The sequence below is a fragment of the Trichechus manatus genome, unplaced genomic scaffold, assembly GCF_000243295.1.
Source record: "Trichechus manatus latirostris isolate Lorelei unplaced genomic scaffold, TriManLat1.0 scaffold00014, whole genome shotgun sequence".
Taxonomy (NCBI): Eukaryota; Metazoa; Chordata; class Mammalia; order Sirenia; family Trichechidae; genus Trichechus; species Trichechus manatus.
Genome location: NW_004443950.1, coordinates 1,611,127 through 1,628,985, shown reverse-complemented (window position 1 = coordinate 1,628,985; position 17,859 = coordinate 1,611,127). Strand labels below are relative to the sequence as shown.

Sequence of the window (17,859 nt, the reverse complement as noted above, 5' to 3'; positions counted from 1 at the left end):
CAGGCCTGCCCAGGAACTCTAGCCTGGCAGCTTGGCCCACAGGCAGGGTCAAGCCCTGGTGACGAGAACAGGAGAGGCTGGGTCCCGGCCCTCCCCCAACCCGCCCACTAGCCTGTGTTTGTGTCCAGTTGCCATGAAGACTCAGGATCCAGGGTTCAGCCTTGCCAGCAAGGCCTGCCTGGGCCCCCTGCCTTCCCAGTCCCTGGGGGCTCTGAGACTGGACCACCCCCACCCCCAGCTGCTGACCTCAGGAAGCCATGGGGCGTGGGAATGAGAATGAGCTGGTCAACAGCTGGGCTGGCCGGGCCAAAACCTGAGCTGGGGGGTTGAGGTAGTAGCTTTCTGGTTGAGAATGCAGAGACCCAGCTTCTAGGCCTCAATATGCTCACCGTCAATATGGGTGTGGTACCAGTACCTGCCTCGTGGACTGTTCTAAGGATTAGTCAGAATAATTGGTATAAAAGCTCAGTGTCATGGGTGGAGAGAACAGACGGCCCCATCCTGGTGGCCATTTGCTGGCCCAGTTGCTGGTCCATCCCTGTCTTCTCGTGCAGCCCCAACCTGCCTGCTTCCAGGCTCCCACATTCCGCGCCCTCCAGCACATGCCTGGAGCCTGGACGGGCGCGTACCTGGGGCTTGGGAAACGTAGGGATCCCTCGGTTCTGCCCACACTTGAGCAAGCCAGCAGGTGCTCAGTCCAGGCTTGTCCTTACCCTCTTGCTCCACAGCAGCCCCAACCCTGGTTGCTGGTCCAGGCTTGCCTCCCTTTGCCCTGTCTTCTAAATGGCTGCTTGCTGCACGGCCCACCACCCCTCCCATCCCTGGACCCCATCTCCCACCCATTTAGCTCTCTCTGGGCCACCTCTATACCTGAATGGATCGCATCTTGGGGGGACATGACTTGAGCTCCCTGTAGGCACCCTTTGCCTCCTGTGGTGGGCGATGCTGCACGATGTACTCATAGGTGGTGAGCTTGTGCCACACTGAGGGTGGGGGAGGAGGAGAGGGCTCAGTGCAGTGGAGAGGAGACTCCAGAGTTCAGAAGGGGAGGGAGGGCACCCAGCCCCAGGCTGAAACCACTGCCCCATGTCCAGGTGAGGCCAGTCACCATAGAGCCAGCACTGGGAAGGGGCAGGGCTTCAGGGCTCTACAGCTCAACAGGTACATCCCTGCAGCCTAGGGAGCTTGGCCCTACAAAGCAGGTGTGTGGGACACTTACTGAGATAAATGTGGAAGCAGAGCAGGTGGCCAAGCAGGGCTGTGGAGAGCAGGCCCAGAAGGATGAGAAGGGCAGACAGGGCTAGGATGGCCGGAGCCTGGGTCTCCACAGGGGCAGCGGGCAGGAACACAAACCATACATCTGTGTGATTCTTTAGGACTGCAGGGCACAGGAAGACTGCTCAGCCAGGTCTGGGACCTGTGAACAGGACAGGCCTGCGGCAGGGGGGCTCAGACTGACCTTCAAAGTGGCTGTTGGTACGCAGCTGCATGGGGTTGACAAAGAACTCAACGAAGACATAGGTGGCCACCAACACGAGGAGCAGGACACCCAATAAGGCCGACGCTACACTGTGTAGAAAAAGCCTGGGCCCAGCAGTGGGCAGTGGTCAACACCCTGGTGCTCCAGCTTGCCAAAGGCCCAGAACTCAGAGGGACCCATGCTGGGCTGGGGAGCCAGCTTTTAACCCCACAGGCCCAGCTCTTCAGGAAGCCAAAGGTATCTGGGCAAAGCAGCCACCCCATTGAGCTCCCGGCCTTTCCCTGGGTCAGCAAGGTGAAAGACCACAAAACCACCCTCAGCTGTCCCAGCCAGCACTATTAGGAGCATCACTCTCAGACCAGCACGCACGGATGCGCCCCCACCCCTTGTCCGCAGGCGACAAGGTTCCTAGCTCACGCACTCAGACACGCACGTCCCTAGGCACCCGTGCATCCGCCGGCTCTCACCGGTAATTCCTCTCGCCCACGCAGTTGTTGAGCCACTTGCAGTGGTGGTCGAAGCCGCACACACACTTGTTGCAGGCGCTGCAATGCTTGGAGCGAGCACTCCTGTGGGGGGAGGGGTACAGCGCCGTCGGCGGGCTGGCCGGGCCCTTCGTGGCCCTGAAGCTGGGGCAGCGGGGTCCACAGGGAGAAGCGGGCCCTGGGCAAGGCGCGAGGTAACCACCGGGAGCCGCCGCCCTCTGGTGGTACTGCAGGGTGAGGCACCCGGAGGCGGCTTCGTTTCCAAAGGGCTGGGGACTGGATGTGTTTCGGAGGGACCACGTGGGGCCAGAAGCGAGGGGCCGACAGGAGGCGGGGGTTGAGGGGCATTAACTGCCCTGCCCCCAGACTGTGCACCCAGGTCCTGGGTGGTGGTAGTGAGGGCAGTGAAACAGAGAAGGGGCTTCCTTTCCAAGTAAGGTCCCCTGCACCAAGCCAGGAGATGATGGGCAGGTTTGGGGCCAGGGAGAAGAGACCCAGGCTGAGGGGACTTGGGCCTACACAGCTCTTCCTGACATGGCTATTTTTTGGGTCTTTGTTTTCCTGCCATTCCATGGGCACCTTATGGGCATTTTTTGCAGAAACCCTCAGTCTGTCTGGTCTAATCCAAAGGGAGCAAGCTGACATCTGGATAGAAGTTTCAGGGCAGCTCACTGCAGGGGGCCAGATGAGGTGGAGGCCACATTAACAAGTCAGATGAGAGTCTCCCACCCTGTGGAGGGACTCAGGGAAGGCCCAAGGGAGTATGGAAGAGTGGGTGTGACCCTCTCCCCCAGAACCGGCTAGGGCCTGTAGCGCTGGAATGGGCAGCAACCCCCAGAGCAGCCACTCAGGACCAGGTGCCGACTGATGCCTAGTGAATGGATGGTCTGATGCTCTTACTCTTTCCTGTGGACAGACTCCCTTAACAGGTTGACTGGGTCTTTAGATTAGAAGTGTGGAGCCAGCTTTGGACCACACCCCCACCCCCAATCCCCTACCAGGAGTTTGGGAGGGTCCTAGGGAGGTAGTCTGGACCAGCCGAAGGGGTGTGAATGGGCTCTGCACATTCTGATTCCTCTCCCCACCAGCTGTGTGACCTGGAGCAAGTCACTTGGTGTCTCTGGGCCTTAGATTCCTCATGGGTAAACAAGGATAACAGTATCAGCTTGGAGGCCAGGCAGGCTGGGCTGTGAACCTGACTCCGCTAGTCAATAGCTGCGTGACTTTAGGCAGGCTTCTCAGCCTTTCTGGGAAGTGGGAAAGATGCTACCCACCTTGCAGGGTGGTTGTACATAACTGCTTAGCACATAGTGAGTACTCAAGTGTTAAACTGCCTCCTGCCCCTATCTGGGGATGCTTGTAAGAGATGCAGGAGGTGGGGGGGCGGGGGAGACACCGGCAGAGTTAGTTATTAAAATGTTTGTGGCAGTGCCAAATGTTTCCTACTTTATCTCTGTTGGAAACGTTATTCCTCACCTTCATTTCCAATCACCTTCTCAGGGACCCACCAATTCTCTGTCCCTCTATCAAGATTCTTGACTGTGTAAAACATGAGGGTTCTGAGACATACAGATGATTGTAAAGCCCTGAGCATGCCCCTCTCCATTTTGAGCCCCAGCTGTGATCCCTGGGCGTGCTCACTGCCTGCACACCCCCCAGTCCACATGCACTCACACATCCACATCACACAGGTTACAGTGCAGGTCCTCAATGACGTGTGCGTGCTGGCTACGGTTGAAGACGGGCAGGGGCCCTGTATAGCTCTTGTCCCGCACGTTGGCATCTGCTGGATCGATGGAGACAGCAGTCAGGTGCACCACAAGGTGGCCGGCAAAGATGGCGCCCATGCACTGGCCCGTCAGGTTAAAGACTCTCTCCACACTCTGCCAGCTGGGGGCCCCACGCCCACTTCCTGTCGCCCAAGAACTGCTCTCCACTTTCCCTCCCATGAGTAGCTCTCTCCTCTATGCCTGTGCCACCTCTTACCTCCAGCCCTCAAGAGTCACCCCATCAGACTCCTGTGCCCAGGATGAATGAGGAGAGGGGCCATCTGACAATGGAGCTCACAAGCCAGCACTGCCTGCCTGCCTGCCTCTGACAGGCCTGACCACAGGGCCCTGGCCTCACAGCTCTGGGCCTGGCTCAGGCCCTGGCTGGGCTGCTTTCGGATTCTAAATAGCGAAGAGAGGCTGGAAGAGATCGTCTCCTAAGGCCCAGGGACCCAAAGTTTAAGTTCTGAGCTTGTTTATCGTGTTTTCACAGGAAGTCACTCTAAGAGGGAAACTGCCATTCCTCTCAGGATCTGGGCCAGATGGAGAACCACCTGCAGAGGCTTACATACCTGTTGCCTCCCCAACCTGGAGTCCAGGCATTTGGAGCCTTGGGCTCAGTGTCTGGGATGGCCTGACATGTTCAGGGCCTGGCTAGGGGCAGTATGGTTAATTTCTTGAGCTGAAACGCAGTTCTTCTAGTCCTTATTTGCTCAATGATTGGACCAAATGCCAGAGACAAGTATGCTGGCAACCTGCAGCGAAGTCTGAGTATGTAAAAACCCACTAACAGGTACCATTCAGGCAGCCATCTACCATCTATCCGTCCATCCGTCCGTTGGTCCGTCCGTCCATGATACTCTATCATCTTGTTGCCAGCCAGGCCATCATCCTTCTATCATTCATTAACCCTCCATCATTCATCCTCCATCCATGATCCAACCTCTTTCCTCCCTTTCTCCTCCAACTCCCAGCAGCCAAATTCTCCTGCATGTCTGCATGAGCCAGGCTCTGCCCTACCACAGCTGACAGAGAATCCCCGTGGCCCACCACTGACCTTTCTATCCCTATAGCCAGGGCCATGGGTCAGGCCTTTACATCCAGCTTGGGTCACCCCATGATCTCCCAACTCTGTCCTTCCTGTCTGGCTGACCTTGAGTCTGCCCTTCACATGGGCAGGTAATCTTTTGAAAACTTAAGGGCCTCCCTGTTTAAACTCCTTCAATGCCTCTCAATATCTCTCAAGTTAAAGTTCACGCTTCAGCTCAATGCCAAGGTCCCTTTTGCTGTGGTTCTTCTCAAGACTCTCTGGTCTCACCAACCACTGCTTCTCACCATTTCAGCCTCTCTACAGATACACTGTTTAGGCAGTCAGTTTCCCACCCCACCCCACCACCTGGTTCATTCATTCAACTGTTTCCTGAGGTCTTTCTCTGTGCCAGGCACTGACTGAGGAATGTAGCAGGGGCAAAACAGACTTGGTCCTTAGGCCCAAAGGGCCTAGAGTCTGGTAGAAAACCCAGATGCCAATCAAGTAATGGGTAATTCCAGTGAAGAGAGTTCATGGGACTATGCAAGTCTGTAATTGGGTGGCCTCGGCTAGTCTTAAGGGGTGTGGAAGGCTTGCTTCCCTAAGGAAGTGTTGTCTCAGCTGAGACCTGGAGAAGGAATGGACAGCAGGGACCTGGCAGGCAATGTAAAGAGGAAAGGAGCTTGGTTATGGCTGCCAGGAGCAGGCAGAGCCTCAACCAGGGGGTGGCTGACACATGGTTCCAGCTCATGGCTGCCATGTAAGAATGAGGGCCCCTGTCACCAAATTCTGGCTTTTAAAAAAAACCCAGAAATCTGCATTTTGATGTGAGATCTCCCAATTTTTAAATGTTGACAAGGAAATAAAGAGTTTTAAAAGCACACCTGTGGAAGGAAAACTTAAGAGTTGTGCATTTTATGTGTTAATTATCCCTCAATTAAAAAAAAAAAATCTGCAGGCTGCACTGACCTATGGGCTGCCAGTTCCTGACCTCTCACTGAACAAAGGTGAGGGGCTACCAGGCAAAGACTACTGCTGTCAAAATACAGAGAACCGAGTGAATAATGCAAGAGGCTAAGAAGGCAGGCTGAGGTCCGAACGTGGAGGACCTTGAAGGCCATGTAGGGACCTTGAACCTCATTCCTTAAGGCAGGAAGCCCTCAGAGGGCTTTAAGGTGGGGAACGCATGATCAAACTTGTGCTTTTGACAGCTTACTCTGGTTGCAGAGGCACAAAAGGACGAACAGGGTGTAAGAGTGTTTGTGGGGAGAGCTGTTTGGAAAATAAATTGTCATCTAGGTGAAAGAGGCACAGGGCAGTGGAGAGAAAAGTGGCCGATTCACTAGCCATTCAGGATACTAGCTAAGCCATCAGACTGGATGACTGGATACAGGAGATGCAGGAGAGGGAGGAGCGAACCCAGGCTGACCTGAGCACCGGCCAGAGGAAAGGGGAGCTGGGAGCAGGCAACGGTGCGTCTGGGCATGTGGTCATGTTATATGAGCAGCCCTCCTCCTGCACGCAGCCTGCTGTATGAGCCTCTATCCCATATTTACCACATGGTCTTTACTTGTGGCCTCCAATCCACAAGTCTCTTCACGGCTGGAGGCTGAGCAGCCTAAGCTGGGGACTGCCTTACTCATCTTTTCATCTTTAGGGCCCAGGCCAGGTCCAGGTGGGTACCTAGTACACACCACTACCCTACCTCATCCCTCAGGGGCCCGAGGGAGTCTGCAGAAAGATGAAGGCTTTGATGGAAGGAAGGAGAACTGTACAGGCCTGGAAATAGGGTGCCAGATCAGGGGCTGTGGGAACCTCCACACTACCCAAAGCAGATGGACACTGCATGTGGAGGACAAAACCCCTCTCAGAGCCATCCTACAGCCTCAGTCAGGCTGCCCAACCAGCCCTCAGTGCCCGGCACCTATAAACAAAACAAACCAGTTGCCATCAAGTTGATTCTGACTCATGGTGACCTCATGTGTGTCAGAGTAAAACTGTGCTCCATAGGGTTTTCAATGGCTGATTTTTTTTTTTTTTTATAGATAGCCAGGCCTTTCTTCCAAGGAGCCTCTGGGTGGACTTGAACTACCAGCCTCTCAGTTGGCAGCCAAGCATGTTAACCATTTGTACCACCCAGGGACTTCCTGGCACCTGGAAGTGTGTAATAAATGCTAGTTACTCTTATTTACTGTGAGCTGCTCTGATCCTACTCTCTGCAAACCACACGGTTATTAATCTGGCTTTCCAGGTGCCCTGACAGCAGAAACCCAGGTAATCCTGAGTGAGGGATGTACCCATTCCAGGTGAGGGAAGGAAGGTCCCCTAGAGCATTCCACTTACCAGCTCTAACGCCTGTCAGTCACCTCAGGGCAAGTCCAATTTTTCATTTACAGAGCTGATTACAAAACTCTGGGCCTACTGAACCAGGAAGCCCCAATGACACTGCTGGCGTCTGAGTACAACAATCCTCTCTAGGGGCCTTCTCCACACCTGCCCTTGTTATCCACCAGCCCAGAGCTCAGTGGCTTCCCAAGAGCTTGCTTACCTTACGGTTCATGTATTCTGGCTCACACACACATCCTTACGTGCTTTTCGTGCCCACCCTAGGAACAGGCAGGAACCCTTCCTGTCAGACAGAGGAGGCAGAGGCCCAGAGCTTGGAGAGCTGGCACTGAGCTCAGATACTGACTCCATGCCGCAAGCTTTCAAGCTCATCCCTGCCAACCACCCGCAGCTGGGCCCTAGTCCTCCTCTCCGGGGAATCTTCTCCATGAAGCACACATTGCCAGGGCACACTCTCACAGGTACCTCCGGTTAAGAGGCACAAAGCTGCCTGCTGTTCCCCAATCTTCTGGCCTCGTAGCCAGTTCTATTCTCCTGGGGACCATGGCCAGGGCTGGGAAGTCTACATTTGCCACTGTTCCCAGGCCTCCGGGACATCCCTATCCCAGCCTCTCGCCACATTCAACCTCACCCTAAAAGGGTCTCTTTTACAAAATTAATGTGCTCCCAGATAGTTCTGGTATAGCATAATAATCTGTCCGTAAATAAAACCACATTTTAAATGTACCAGAAACTTACTATGTAAAAGAATTCTACTGTGACTCTCTTTGAAAAGTGAAAAATTCTTTCATAAATGGAATAATTACTCCCTTATTGATCCCTTGTTTAGCTCTGGATACAATTAGCTTAAAGACAGCTTTAAGGCTCTCCTCCTCTGTAATAGCACCTGGGTACCTCAGGTGGTGCGAGTCGCATCTGTGTGGGGCTTCAGATGCTCCAAGGGACTTTCAGTCTGTCCGCTTACCCCACGGGGTGGCAGGGGTGGAGGGGTCAGGTAGCGGCTAGAGGCCAGGCAAGTGAGCAGCTAGTCCACACAGCAGAGACAGAGTCTGCCCTGCCCTGCCCCACCCTGTGCTCTCTGAGCTCTGAGCTTAGCTTCAGGCTTCGGCTGCATCGGACCATCTAGCACCCCCTCTTCCCTGTGTCAGCCCCACAATCTCCCAAGGATACAGCATAGCCAGCAGGCACCCAATGGTGAGGCAGGAGGGGCACAAGGATCCCAAAGCCAATCACAGCGAAGAAGAGGTACAGCAGCCAGGCCACAATCTGGAGCGGGTGAGGGGGCCAACTCCACCCATTCCGGCGGGACCGCTGGCCCTGCAGCTCCGGGGAGGGTCCGCTGGCTTGTGCAGGCGCTGTCCACACACTCTTCTCAGGCGCCGTCTTGTTAGAGGGCTTGTTGCAGATGTTCATCTCCAGAGGGAGAAAGAGTAGGGAGAGCATTAGTCTGAGCAGGCCAGGGCCAGAGCCCAGGCCCCACGCCTGCAGCCAGGTTTCAGCAGTGGAGGAGCAGGGTGGGGTGTGAAGCCACCCCCGCCCCCCGCCTCACCCCCAGCTACTATGCAGGGGCACCTGGGGTCCTAGCACAACGTGGATGGGCAGGGGGTAGAAAGTGCTAGCTGGGTGACGGTCTCCAGCCCTGGCCAGGACAAGGTAGGAGGGTCCAGGGTTTATTCAGGACACAGTGTGGCTGCCTGTTACTCAAAGTGCTCTGTCTCCACAGCCATCAAAGTTAAACCCAGTAAGACATGTTCTCATCTGGTAATAAGATCAGGCTGGGCCAGAGCGATGAGAACACAAGCTGATTCTGTTAGGATTAGTCACCTCCGTCCTGAGGCCCAATTGCAAGTGTAGAGAGGGCCCTTGCCCTTTAAGGGGAACAGGAAGTGGGATGCTGAGAAGGGGGACCTGGCCTCTGCCCCTCAGCAGTCCCTTTTGGACCAAAAGACCCTGACCCATCTCCTCCATGCATCAGAGGGGCTGCCTGAGGCTTCTTGGCCCGGAGAGGTCGGCATACAGGACAGAGGGGAGGGTCCCTCTTCAGTTCCCTCCAGCAGGGGAAAAGACCATGTTTCTCGAAGTTAGTCTGGGCCTGGTGCACCGAAAACAGAAGGTGTCACCAGTGGGCTGGTGCCCTTTGACTAACTGAGGGAGCCCAGGGAAGCCAGGCCGTGGCCAGAGTCCTACCCACCAGATGGCAGCAAACCTCCCTGTTCCTGCTACCCTTCAGCCCAAGAGCCAGCCTGGTGGCCAAAGTTACATGCAGGGCAGGCAGGGGTGGGCCTGTTGTTACAGGAAGAAGATCCTCACCCCAGGATCTCCTAGGCCTGAGGTGGGACTACAGACCAGGCAGGCAGTGCCACGTTCAGGAAGACAGGCCAGCTAGGAGCTCTCGGTGGGACCGCCAGGAGCTGGGAACAAAACCCTGGTAGCTGGGTCTCCTTTCAGAGGTCCACGACTATGAGCAAGGTGTCTAAGCCAAAAGGGTCTGGCAGACCCCACTACAGCAATCTGCCTGGAAATCCTTCCCCACTTCTCAGCCCAACAAAATGGGACTTGTCCTTTGGAGCCCGCGGCAAAGGTCCCCTCATCCAGGAAGCCTTCCCTCATGCCCCAAGCAGACTTAGGGGGCCCTTGTGCTGAGTCCTTACTGAGCAAGTCACCACTGCTTTTGGAGCCCAATGCCATCTCCGTGCCGGCCTCCCTGTTAGGCCCACTTCCCCCAACGGCAGCAAACGTGCTGTGATTCGTTCACCTGTCTCCCGACCTCACCCCACCAAGCACCCAGAACTGCACCTTGTACATAATAGATGCTCAGTAAATGTTTGCTGACTTGAAAACATCTGAAATAAAAGGAAACACGGGTGTGGTAAATGATGTGGAATCATCTGGCCTGAAGTCATCTGGCCCCCTCTGCCCTGCCTTCAATCCTTCCACTCTTGCTCCCATTCCATAAGCCACCTCCTAACTGGCTAGGACTCGAACAGTCACACTTGGCCACTCTGCCCTTCATCCTACCAGAGGCTCAGAGCCTCCTGAAAAGCCAAGCCAGGCACATCTATAGTCACCTCTGAGTAGCCTCAGCTCAAAGTTAAATGGAATGATCTTTGTTTTCACCCAGGACCCAAGTGGACTCCTTTGGTCATTTGCCTGGTCTTCTTCAGTAAACAACAGCAAAAGGTGGAAAAAGAGGCCCAGCTTTGGAGGTTCAGCTCCTGGCTCTGCACTTACAAGCTGTGTGTCCTTGCGAGCCACTTCCTCTCAGAGCCTGAGTCTCCTCATCTGAAAATGGGGGTTGGATGCCTAGCTACAGCTGTATAGGAAAAGCCCTGACAGACACACAAATGGTCACTAAGTGGCAGAAGTTGTAAGTACCTTTAAAATAGCTCTCTGGTTCCTCCTCCTTTCTCTAGACTGAGCCCACCACACCTGGATATTCTGTGCGGTATAAGTCCAAAGCAACGAGGTCAGTTGGAGTTGCTCTTTTAAGTCAGTGGCCCAGAGGGAATGCATTTTCTTAAGAGCTGGGCCACTGGATCGTAATTCTAACCTTGCCACTGATCAAAGGTGACAAAGGTGATCAAAAAGCTAGCATCATTCATTTTCTTTTGAATGTCCCCAGAGGCAGCAAATCTTTGTCCTTTGAGAGTGGCCTTGATTTGAGGAAATGGTCAAAGTTCACTCAGGTCAAGCCCTGTGAATACAGTTGAGCCGGGTCGCTCTGCTCTGGGCGAATCCTTGTGGTTTGCACATCAGCCCTCCAGTGATACCAGCTCCACGGCGACCACTTTGAAGGGAACCATGGACTCAGATCCCTAAGTTCTGGCTTCCCCCTTGTCATCCCCATGGTGAGCAGCCCTACGACTTGAGGATGTTTCCAAAGAGAGAAGTGGAGGGATAGGGCTGCACTGTCCCCACTGCCCAGGGGTGAGCAGTGGCCTGGGCATGGCCAGTGATGCTGCACCCGACTCCTCAGGCAGGGAGTCACCATCTGAGGCCAAGGGCCTCCCACAAACAGCCTTGGGGGTGGCTCTGACTCCAAATCAGGGCATCCTCAGCCCAGAGGCCCCACCTGTCTGAGACTGTGGCGGGGGGGAGGTGCTATCACAGAACTCTCTCAAGCAGTGGCAGCACTCCAGAATAGATACTCCAAGCTGCCCAGGAGCCAGGTCCAGCCAAATCTTAACAACTGACAACATCTTCTCTTACAGAGTTAGTGGCCACAAGCTCTTTTGGCCCAAAAGATTTTGATTAAAAGGGCTGGGAGGTTGGAGAGGATCCAGTATGGGGCCCAAGGCCCACAGAAGGGACCAAGCACTGTCACTAAGCCCAGGGATGCCTCTGGCTGCCCTTCCCCTCTCAGCACTTCTCCCAGAGACCAGATTGGAGGGCACGTGGTTCTGCTCACCAACAGCACAGCCAGCTTGGGCTCTTACACCTGGGCCCACTCAGCACTTGTTGGGGCCCAGCCCCCTGCGTGCACAGAGGACACAAACACAAATGGACCAGGATCCTGCCCTCAGGGACTTCCTTTCTGGGAACCTTGAGAGACAGCAACAGAAATAGGACCATGGGTGAGCAGATATTCTGGCAGCACCCACAGGGTCAGTCATTCACTGTGACCAGAACACTGGGGGATGGGTTTGTGTGTGTGAAGACAGCAGGGGCCCAGTGAAAGAGAAGCCTGAAGGGTCTGCAGGCATCAGATCACACAAGGCATTTTCCAGCTTCCAGGAAGCCGGAAAGAGCCACTGCTGGGAGAGCCACCATCAGTCAACAGAAGTCTAAAGCAGGGCAGGACATAATGGTAGTGGGTGCTGTAGAAAGCTTTCTCACCACACTGGGCAGGAGGGCATGACCAAGAGGGGAAAGTGTGTGGGGGAGGTGACACCATAGCAGAGGCAGCCCTGGGAGGGCAGCAGCCCAGCAGCCCTATGCTTATTGAGGTGAAAAAGTCCCAGTCCTGGAGAGACTGTGGGCATCCCTGGAGTCCTGCAACAGGTCTGAGGATTTCAGGAAATATTCAACTTAATCACTGAAGAGAGTTTGTGGCAGGAGGCTGGGGAACTAGGGTGGGAGAGTGACGGGGTCAGAGAAGAAGGTGACAGGGCTGAAGCAAGGGCTCAGAGGGCCAGGGGGACCTTTTGAGCCACCAACAGGGAGAGGCAGGTTGGAAACAGAGAAGAGGCCTGGGCCTGGAGACAGAGCCTGGTGGCTCCTGCATGATCGTTCACATACTGAGGAACCCGAGGCCAACATCATACATCACCTCTTTGGGTCTCTCCTGTTGTGCTGCTCACACATTGACGAAATTCAGACCAACTTCATACACCACCTCTTTGGGCCTCTCCTCATCTTTCAAAAAAGTTAGCTGGAAGTCAACTTGGCAATGTCCACCAAACTTTAGGATACATATGCCCTTTGGCCCAGATAGTCCATGTCTGGTATTTATTCTATATGTATGCTCATAAATGAAACAAAGATTTACTACAGTGTTGTCTGTAATAATAAAATACAAAATACAATCTAAACAAATTATGCCACATCCACACAAGGGAATGCTATGCAACATCAGTAACAATGAGATCTGAAATGGCATTTGATATAGGGTTAAGTGAAAAAGCAAGGTGTAGGATAGTTGTTGAGTGAGCTACTAAGTAAGAACGGAGGGGGAACGAGAGACATCTAGATTCTCAGATGCACAGATTCTCTCTGGAAGGCTGTGCACAGGACCAGACAGAGGAGCAGCCTGCGAAAAGAGAGCTAGCAGACTGAGGGCTGGAAGTGAGACAAAGATTGGCTTTTTACTGCGTACTCCTTGGTACTGTTTGAATTTTTTTTTACTATGTGCATGTACTGCTTTTGAAAAAGCCTTAAGTCAAATATAAATAAGTGGTATCGCCTCTTGCCCTCTTGGCCCCACTAGGCTGCTGTGTGCCCTGCAAGGCACCAAACAAACAAGGAACTCCATGCCTAACAACTGGGTAACAAGAGTGCTCCATTTCAGTTAAATACTCTCTCACTCGGGAAAGCAATTCTGGGTTGTTCAGCTACAGAGCTATGAGGAAGAGCCACAGAACTCCCTACGAGCTGCTGGGGGTCTTGTGAAAGCTCGAACCAGACAACCAGACAGCACAGAGGAGGTGCCAGGCCTCAGCTAAGGCCAGTTCAGCTCCCTGTGTCTCCCAGAACTCAAAGGGAAGGTGCACTCCAAGGAAAGTTTTGCTCCCAGGTCTTTTCCTTTTGCTAGAGGATTTGTGGCTGCTGTGTGAGTGATTTCCTATGGATGTTGTTGTTGTTGTCAGGTGCCATCGAGTCAGTTCTGACTCAGAGCGACCCTACATGCAACAGAACGAAACACTGCCCGGTCCCGCGCCATCCTCACAATCGTTGCTATGTTATGTCTGAGCTCATCGTTGCAGCCACTGTGTCAATCCATCTCGTTGAAGGTCTTCCTCTTTTTTGCTGACCCTCTACTTTACCAAGCATGATGTCCCTCTCCAGGGACTGGTCTCTCCTGATAACATGTCCAAAGTACATGAGACGAAGTCTTGTCATCCTTGCTTCTAGGCAGCATTCTGACTGTACTTCTTTTAAGACAGACTGTGTGCTCTTCTGGCAGTCCCTTGTATATTCGGTATTCTTCACCAACACCACAATTCAAAGGCATCAACTCTTCTTTGGTCTTCCTTATTCACTGCCCAGCTTTCACATGCATATGAAGTGGATGAAAATGCCATGGCTTGGGTCAGGTGCGTCTTAGTCCTCAAGGTGACATCTTTGCTTTTTAACAATTTAAAGAGGTCTTTTGCAGAAGATGTGCCCAGTGCAACGGACATTTCTATGGATAGTTCTCAACAAGTTTTCAGTTTTTTCCCAGGATCTACATTATGAAATAATTTTCACCAAGATATAAAAGATGCTCAATTTAACCACCGGAGGGGGCTTGGGTAGAAAATGCTTCATGGTACACACTGTTTTATAACACAAAAAGTCATTTACAAAAGAACTTCTAGGAGCAAGTACTTTGTCTATTAAAGTTCCCCAGCGGTGCCAGAAAAGTCTCTGGCCTTAAGATTCTGAGAAGTGGCTACAGTTCTACTAAGGGATGAACATCTTACAACTCCCAAAAAATAAACTGGCATTTCAAACTGTTCTCCTAGGCCTCTCCAGTCATTAGTTTCATATGTGGCTGGCCCCTCGCTTTCTCTCTCATAAACAACATGCAGAAGTTTGATGCTGGGGCAAGAAATGCTTGAAGCCTCCATCATTCCTGAGTTAACCTGGTCTGCAAACATTTTCTGAGCCATTCTCCTCCTGAAGCAACCACTGCAAACTGTTTAGGATCCAAGTTGGGCCAAAGAAAGAGGACAAGGAGGAGGGAGCAACATGGAGCAGGAACAAGGCCAATGAAGGGAGGCAAGGGTTGTTGATTTTAACCAGGAAATCAACTCACATGATTGTAGGCGCAAGCCTTGGGGAACACCCACCAAGAAACAGTCATTAAGAAAACAATTGTGACAGAACAAAACAAAAATCAAAACAAAACCAAAAACTGGCTAATTAAGCACCACTGTGGCTTTTATCGCATCTGGTGATTATCTGTTTACTAACGAGTCTCCCACAATGAACCACATGTTCCACAAAAGCGGGGACCACCCCGACCCATCTCTGAGTCTAGCTCTCCTCCAGTAGGGGAAGCTGAGCCACTTTTTAACCATTTCCAACACCAAGCCTCCACCATTGCTTCCCTACAGAGCTCCGATGATAATAATAACCATCACTAGCATTCTGAGGGCACTTACACTGTGCCAGGCACTGCTCTAAGTGCTTTGACAGAATTAATTTATTCAGTCGTACCAGCTCTCAGGGTAGGTCCAATCATTATCTGCCTTTTACAGATAAGGACACTGAGGCTCAATGAGACCAAGTAAATTCCTCTAGCAGGCACAGCTGTTGTTGTTGACTACTGTGGCACGGCAATTCCATGCACAATGGAAGAAAACACTGCCCAGTCCTGCACCATCCCTGTGATCAGTTGCAGGTTGGACCGTTGTGATGCACAGGGTTTTCACTGGCTGATTTTCGGAAGTAGGTAAATAGACCTTTCTCCCTAGTCTAAGTCTGGAAGTTCCACTGAAATCTGCTCAGCATCATAGCAGCACGCAAGCCTCCACTGACAGACAAGTGGTGGCTGTGATGAGGTGCACTGGCCAGGAACTGAACCTGGGTCTCCTGCATGGAAGGTGAGAATTCTACCACTGACCCACCACCGCCCCCTTAGGGGCACAGCTCGACTGCCAAAATTAGGATGGCCCATAGCAGCCACAGTGAAGTGAGCTTGTCCAAACTTCATCCTCATCAAAACTCTTCAATGGTTTCCTTGTCATAGGAGGTTAAGGTGAAACCCCCACCATAACCTTCAAGTCTCCTCCAAAATAGCACTTTGTCGCCTCTAGACATTTGCGTTTGCTTTTCCCTCTTCCAGAAACACCCTTCCCCTGATCACACTGCTGTCTCCTTCAGAATCTTCAGATCTTAGCTTAAAGGCAGACTCTCCGTATCACCCCCCTCCATTTCATCACCAGGACACTTATTCAGGCCTGAAATCACCGAAGTTATGTATCTGGCTCCTGCTTTCCCCCTCATACGCTATGGGTTCTGGAGGACAGGCCTCATCTGTTTGGAGTCCTCCGTGGCCCCGCTTTTGGCACCGCGCTTGGCACAGCAGGCGCTCCATGTAGACCTGTGAACTTGATGAATAATGGCAGGAAGCCCAGCGCTCTGCCTGGCCGCAAGGGCTCCAGGCCAAGGTGAGTTTAGAGCCTGGCCGGGAGGCAACAGCCACGACCCCCGGCGGACCCAGGCCCGGCTTTGGCGGGACCTGGAGGTGGGAAACTCGGCGGGGGCTCCTCACCTGCGCGTGGTGGCGGCCGAGCCAGATTGGCCCTGCCAAGGTCAGCCCGCGATCCGGCCCCCGTGCCTGGCTGTCCACCCTCCCTCGGGCGGCCACGCTTCAAACCCTCGCGACGGAAGCGGCCCCCGGGACCTGGCGGCGGCGCGCTCTGAAGCGGGACCCCATCCCGGGCGGCGCGGCGGAGGTTGGGCGGGCAAGTTCTCCAGCTCCGGCTGTAGCGGGCTGGCAAACCAGCTGGGCCTGTCCGAAGCGGGCTGGGCCTCGTCCGGCGCTGGGCCCGTTCCCCTGGCAACGGCGCGGACTACGGCGCCCCACAGCGGCCAAACCGCGCTGCGTCACTTCGCGCCAGCAACTCGGCTTGGGGCGGGGCTTACCAGAGACCTCTTGGCGCCCTGGCGGGCTTGTCCCTCACTTCATTCTCGGAGAAAACCCACTTTATTTCCCTCACCTCCGATTCTCAGCTTGTCTTCTCAACATCCTAGCTTGTCCCAAGCGCCCCACCCACCCAGTTTCCCCACTGAGACTTGTGGTCTCAGGGAGCCCCCAGTCAGTATGCACACCTTAATGAGATTCTCTACGTGCTGGACACTGGGCATACCATGAGGGACTCCCACGAGATCCCTGCCTTTAGGGAGATTACAGTCTAAGGGGAAGATGTTGTTGTGTGCCTTCAATCGATTCCGACTCATAGTGACCTTATACGACAGAGTAGAACTGCCCCATAGGGGTTTCTAGGCTGTAATCTTTACGGAAGCAGATAGCCAGGTCTTTTCTTCTGTGCTCAGCGGCTGGTGGGTTTGAACTGCCGACCTTTTGGTTAGCAGCTGAGACAAATAAATACACAGATAAATATGCAGGTACCCCATAATATAAAGTGTGAAGTATAGACCTAAAAATATGCAGCACAAAACATCCCAGTTCTTTATTTTCTTTAAACCAACGTAAATCCTACTAGGAGGCCCTGTCTTTCAGGCTGGAGGGAAATTCAGTTTTGGTCTTCATTGGGCTCCTCTTACCCCGGTCATTGTAAGGACTCATGAGCTCCTGCAGCAACAAACGTCCAAGAGGTACTCTCTTGGTCACGGGTCCTCCCTGGTACTGAGGCTACTGCCGTTGTCCCAGTCTACAAGGACTTTCAGGTTTGGGCTGCATGGGGCCATGCTCACTAAGGCCCTGACCCGTTTCAGCGGAACAGGTGCCTATTTCCTCTGTTCCGGGGTTTGCAGACTTCTTTCCCTTTCCCTGCCTGGGGCCTCCCTGTAGGACCTGGCTTCCCTGAGAGATCTCTCTTCCCTTCCCCTTAGGAAAACCCGCAATGGACTCTCCTCTGAACTCAGGCTTTCTCAAGTGACAGGAAGTACCTATGTCTTCTACAAGCTGTCCTATTCATATCTCCAAGTCCCTAAAAACAGTAAGCAGCTGGCTACCTGTTCAGAATGGCTGAACAGAAAACATTCCTATCTTTAAAATTTATATGTCACAAGCAAAAAATAAAAGCAACGTAACTTCTGCTTTGTTACCTGCCAGTTGTGGGATCTTGTGCAAGTGGCTTAACCTTCCTATGACTTAAATGCTTAGCTGGATTCCCATTTATGGTCACTGTAGAATAAAGGTCACTGCTACTCTGGCCTCTGAAAAACAAGATGACTCCTCAACTCTTGTCTGGAATTGGAGAACTAAGGGTCAAACCGAGATGGTAACCCAGAAATAAAGGTTGAGGTTGAGCCCATGGAGTGGGGAGGGGCCTGGGAGTCACAGAGTCTAGACCCTGGGTCCACTCACCTCTGGGACACCTCTCCTGGATATCCCATGGGTATCTCAGATGCAACATA

At 53.2% G+C, this 17,859-nt stretch overlaps 1 protein-coding gene across 1 annotated transcript in view; it reads right to left on the bottom strand.

Moving 5' to 3' along the window:
* The window catches only part of ZDHHC1 (zinc finger DHHC-type containing 1), an 11,733-nt gene extending 3,175 nt beyond the window's left edge, over window positions 1-8,558 (bottom strand). The window contains exons 1-6 of the mRNA XM_023726827.1: window positions 8,281-8,558; window positions 3,640-3,815; window positions 1,948-2,049; window positions 1,460-1,584; window positions 1,220-1,378; window positions 871-983 (exon numbers count right to left, since the gene is read on the bottom strand). Of these exons, the coding sequence (XP_023582595.1) occupies window positions 871-983; window positions 1,220-1,378; window positions 1,460-1,584; window positions 1,948-2,049; window positions 3,640-3,815; window positions 8,281-8,553 (948 nt within the window). The 5' untranslated portion in view covers window positions 8,554-8,558. The remainder of the gene's footprint in view (window positions 1-870; window positions 984-1,219; window positions 1,379-1,459; window positions 1,585-1,947; window positions 2,050-3,639; window positions 3,816-8,280) is intronic.
* Between the last annotated feature and the right edge of the window lie 9,301 nt (window positions 8,559-17,859).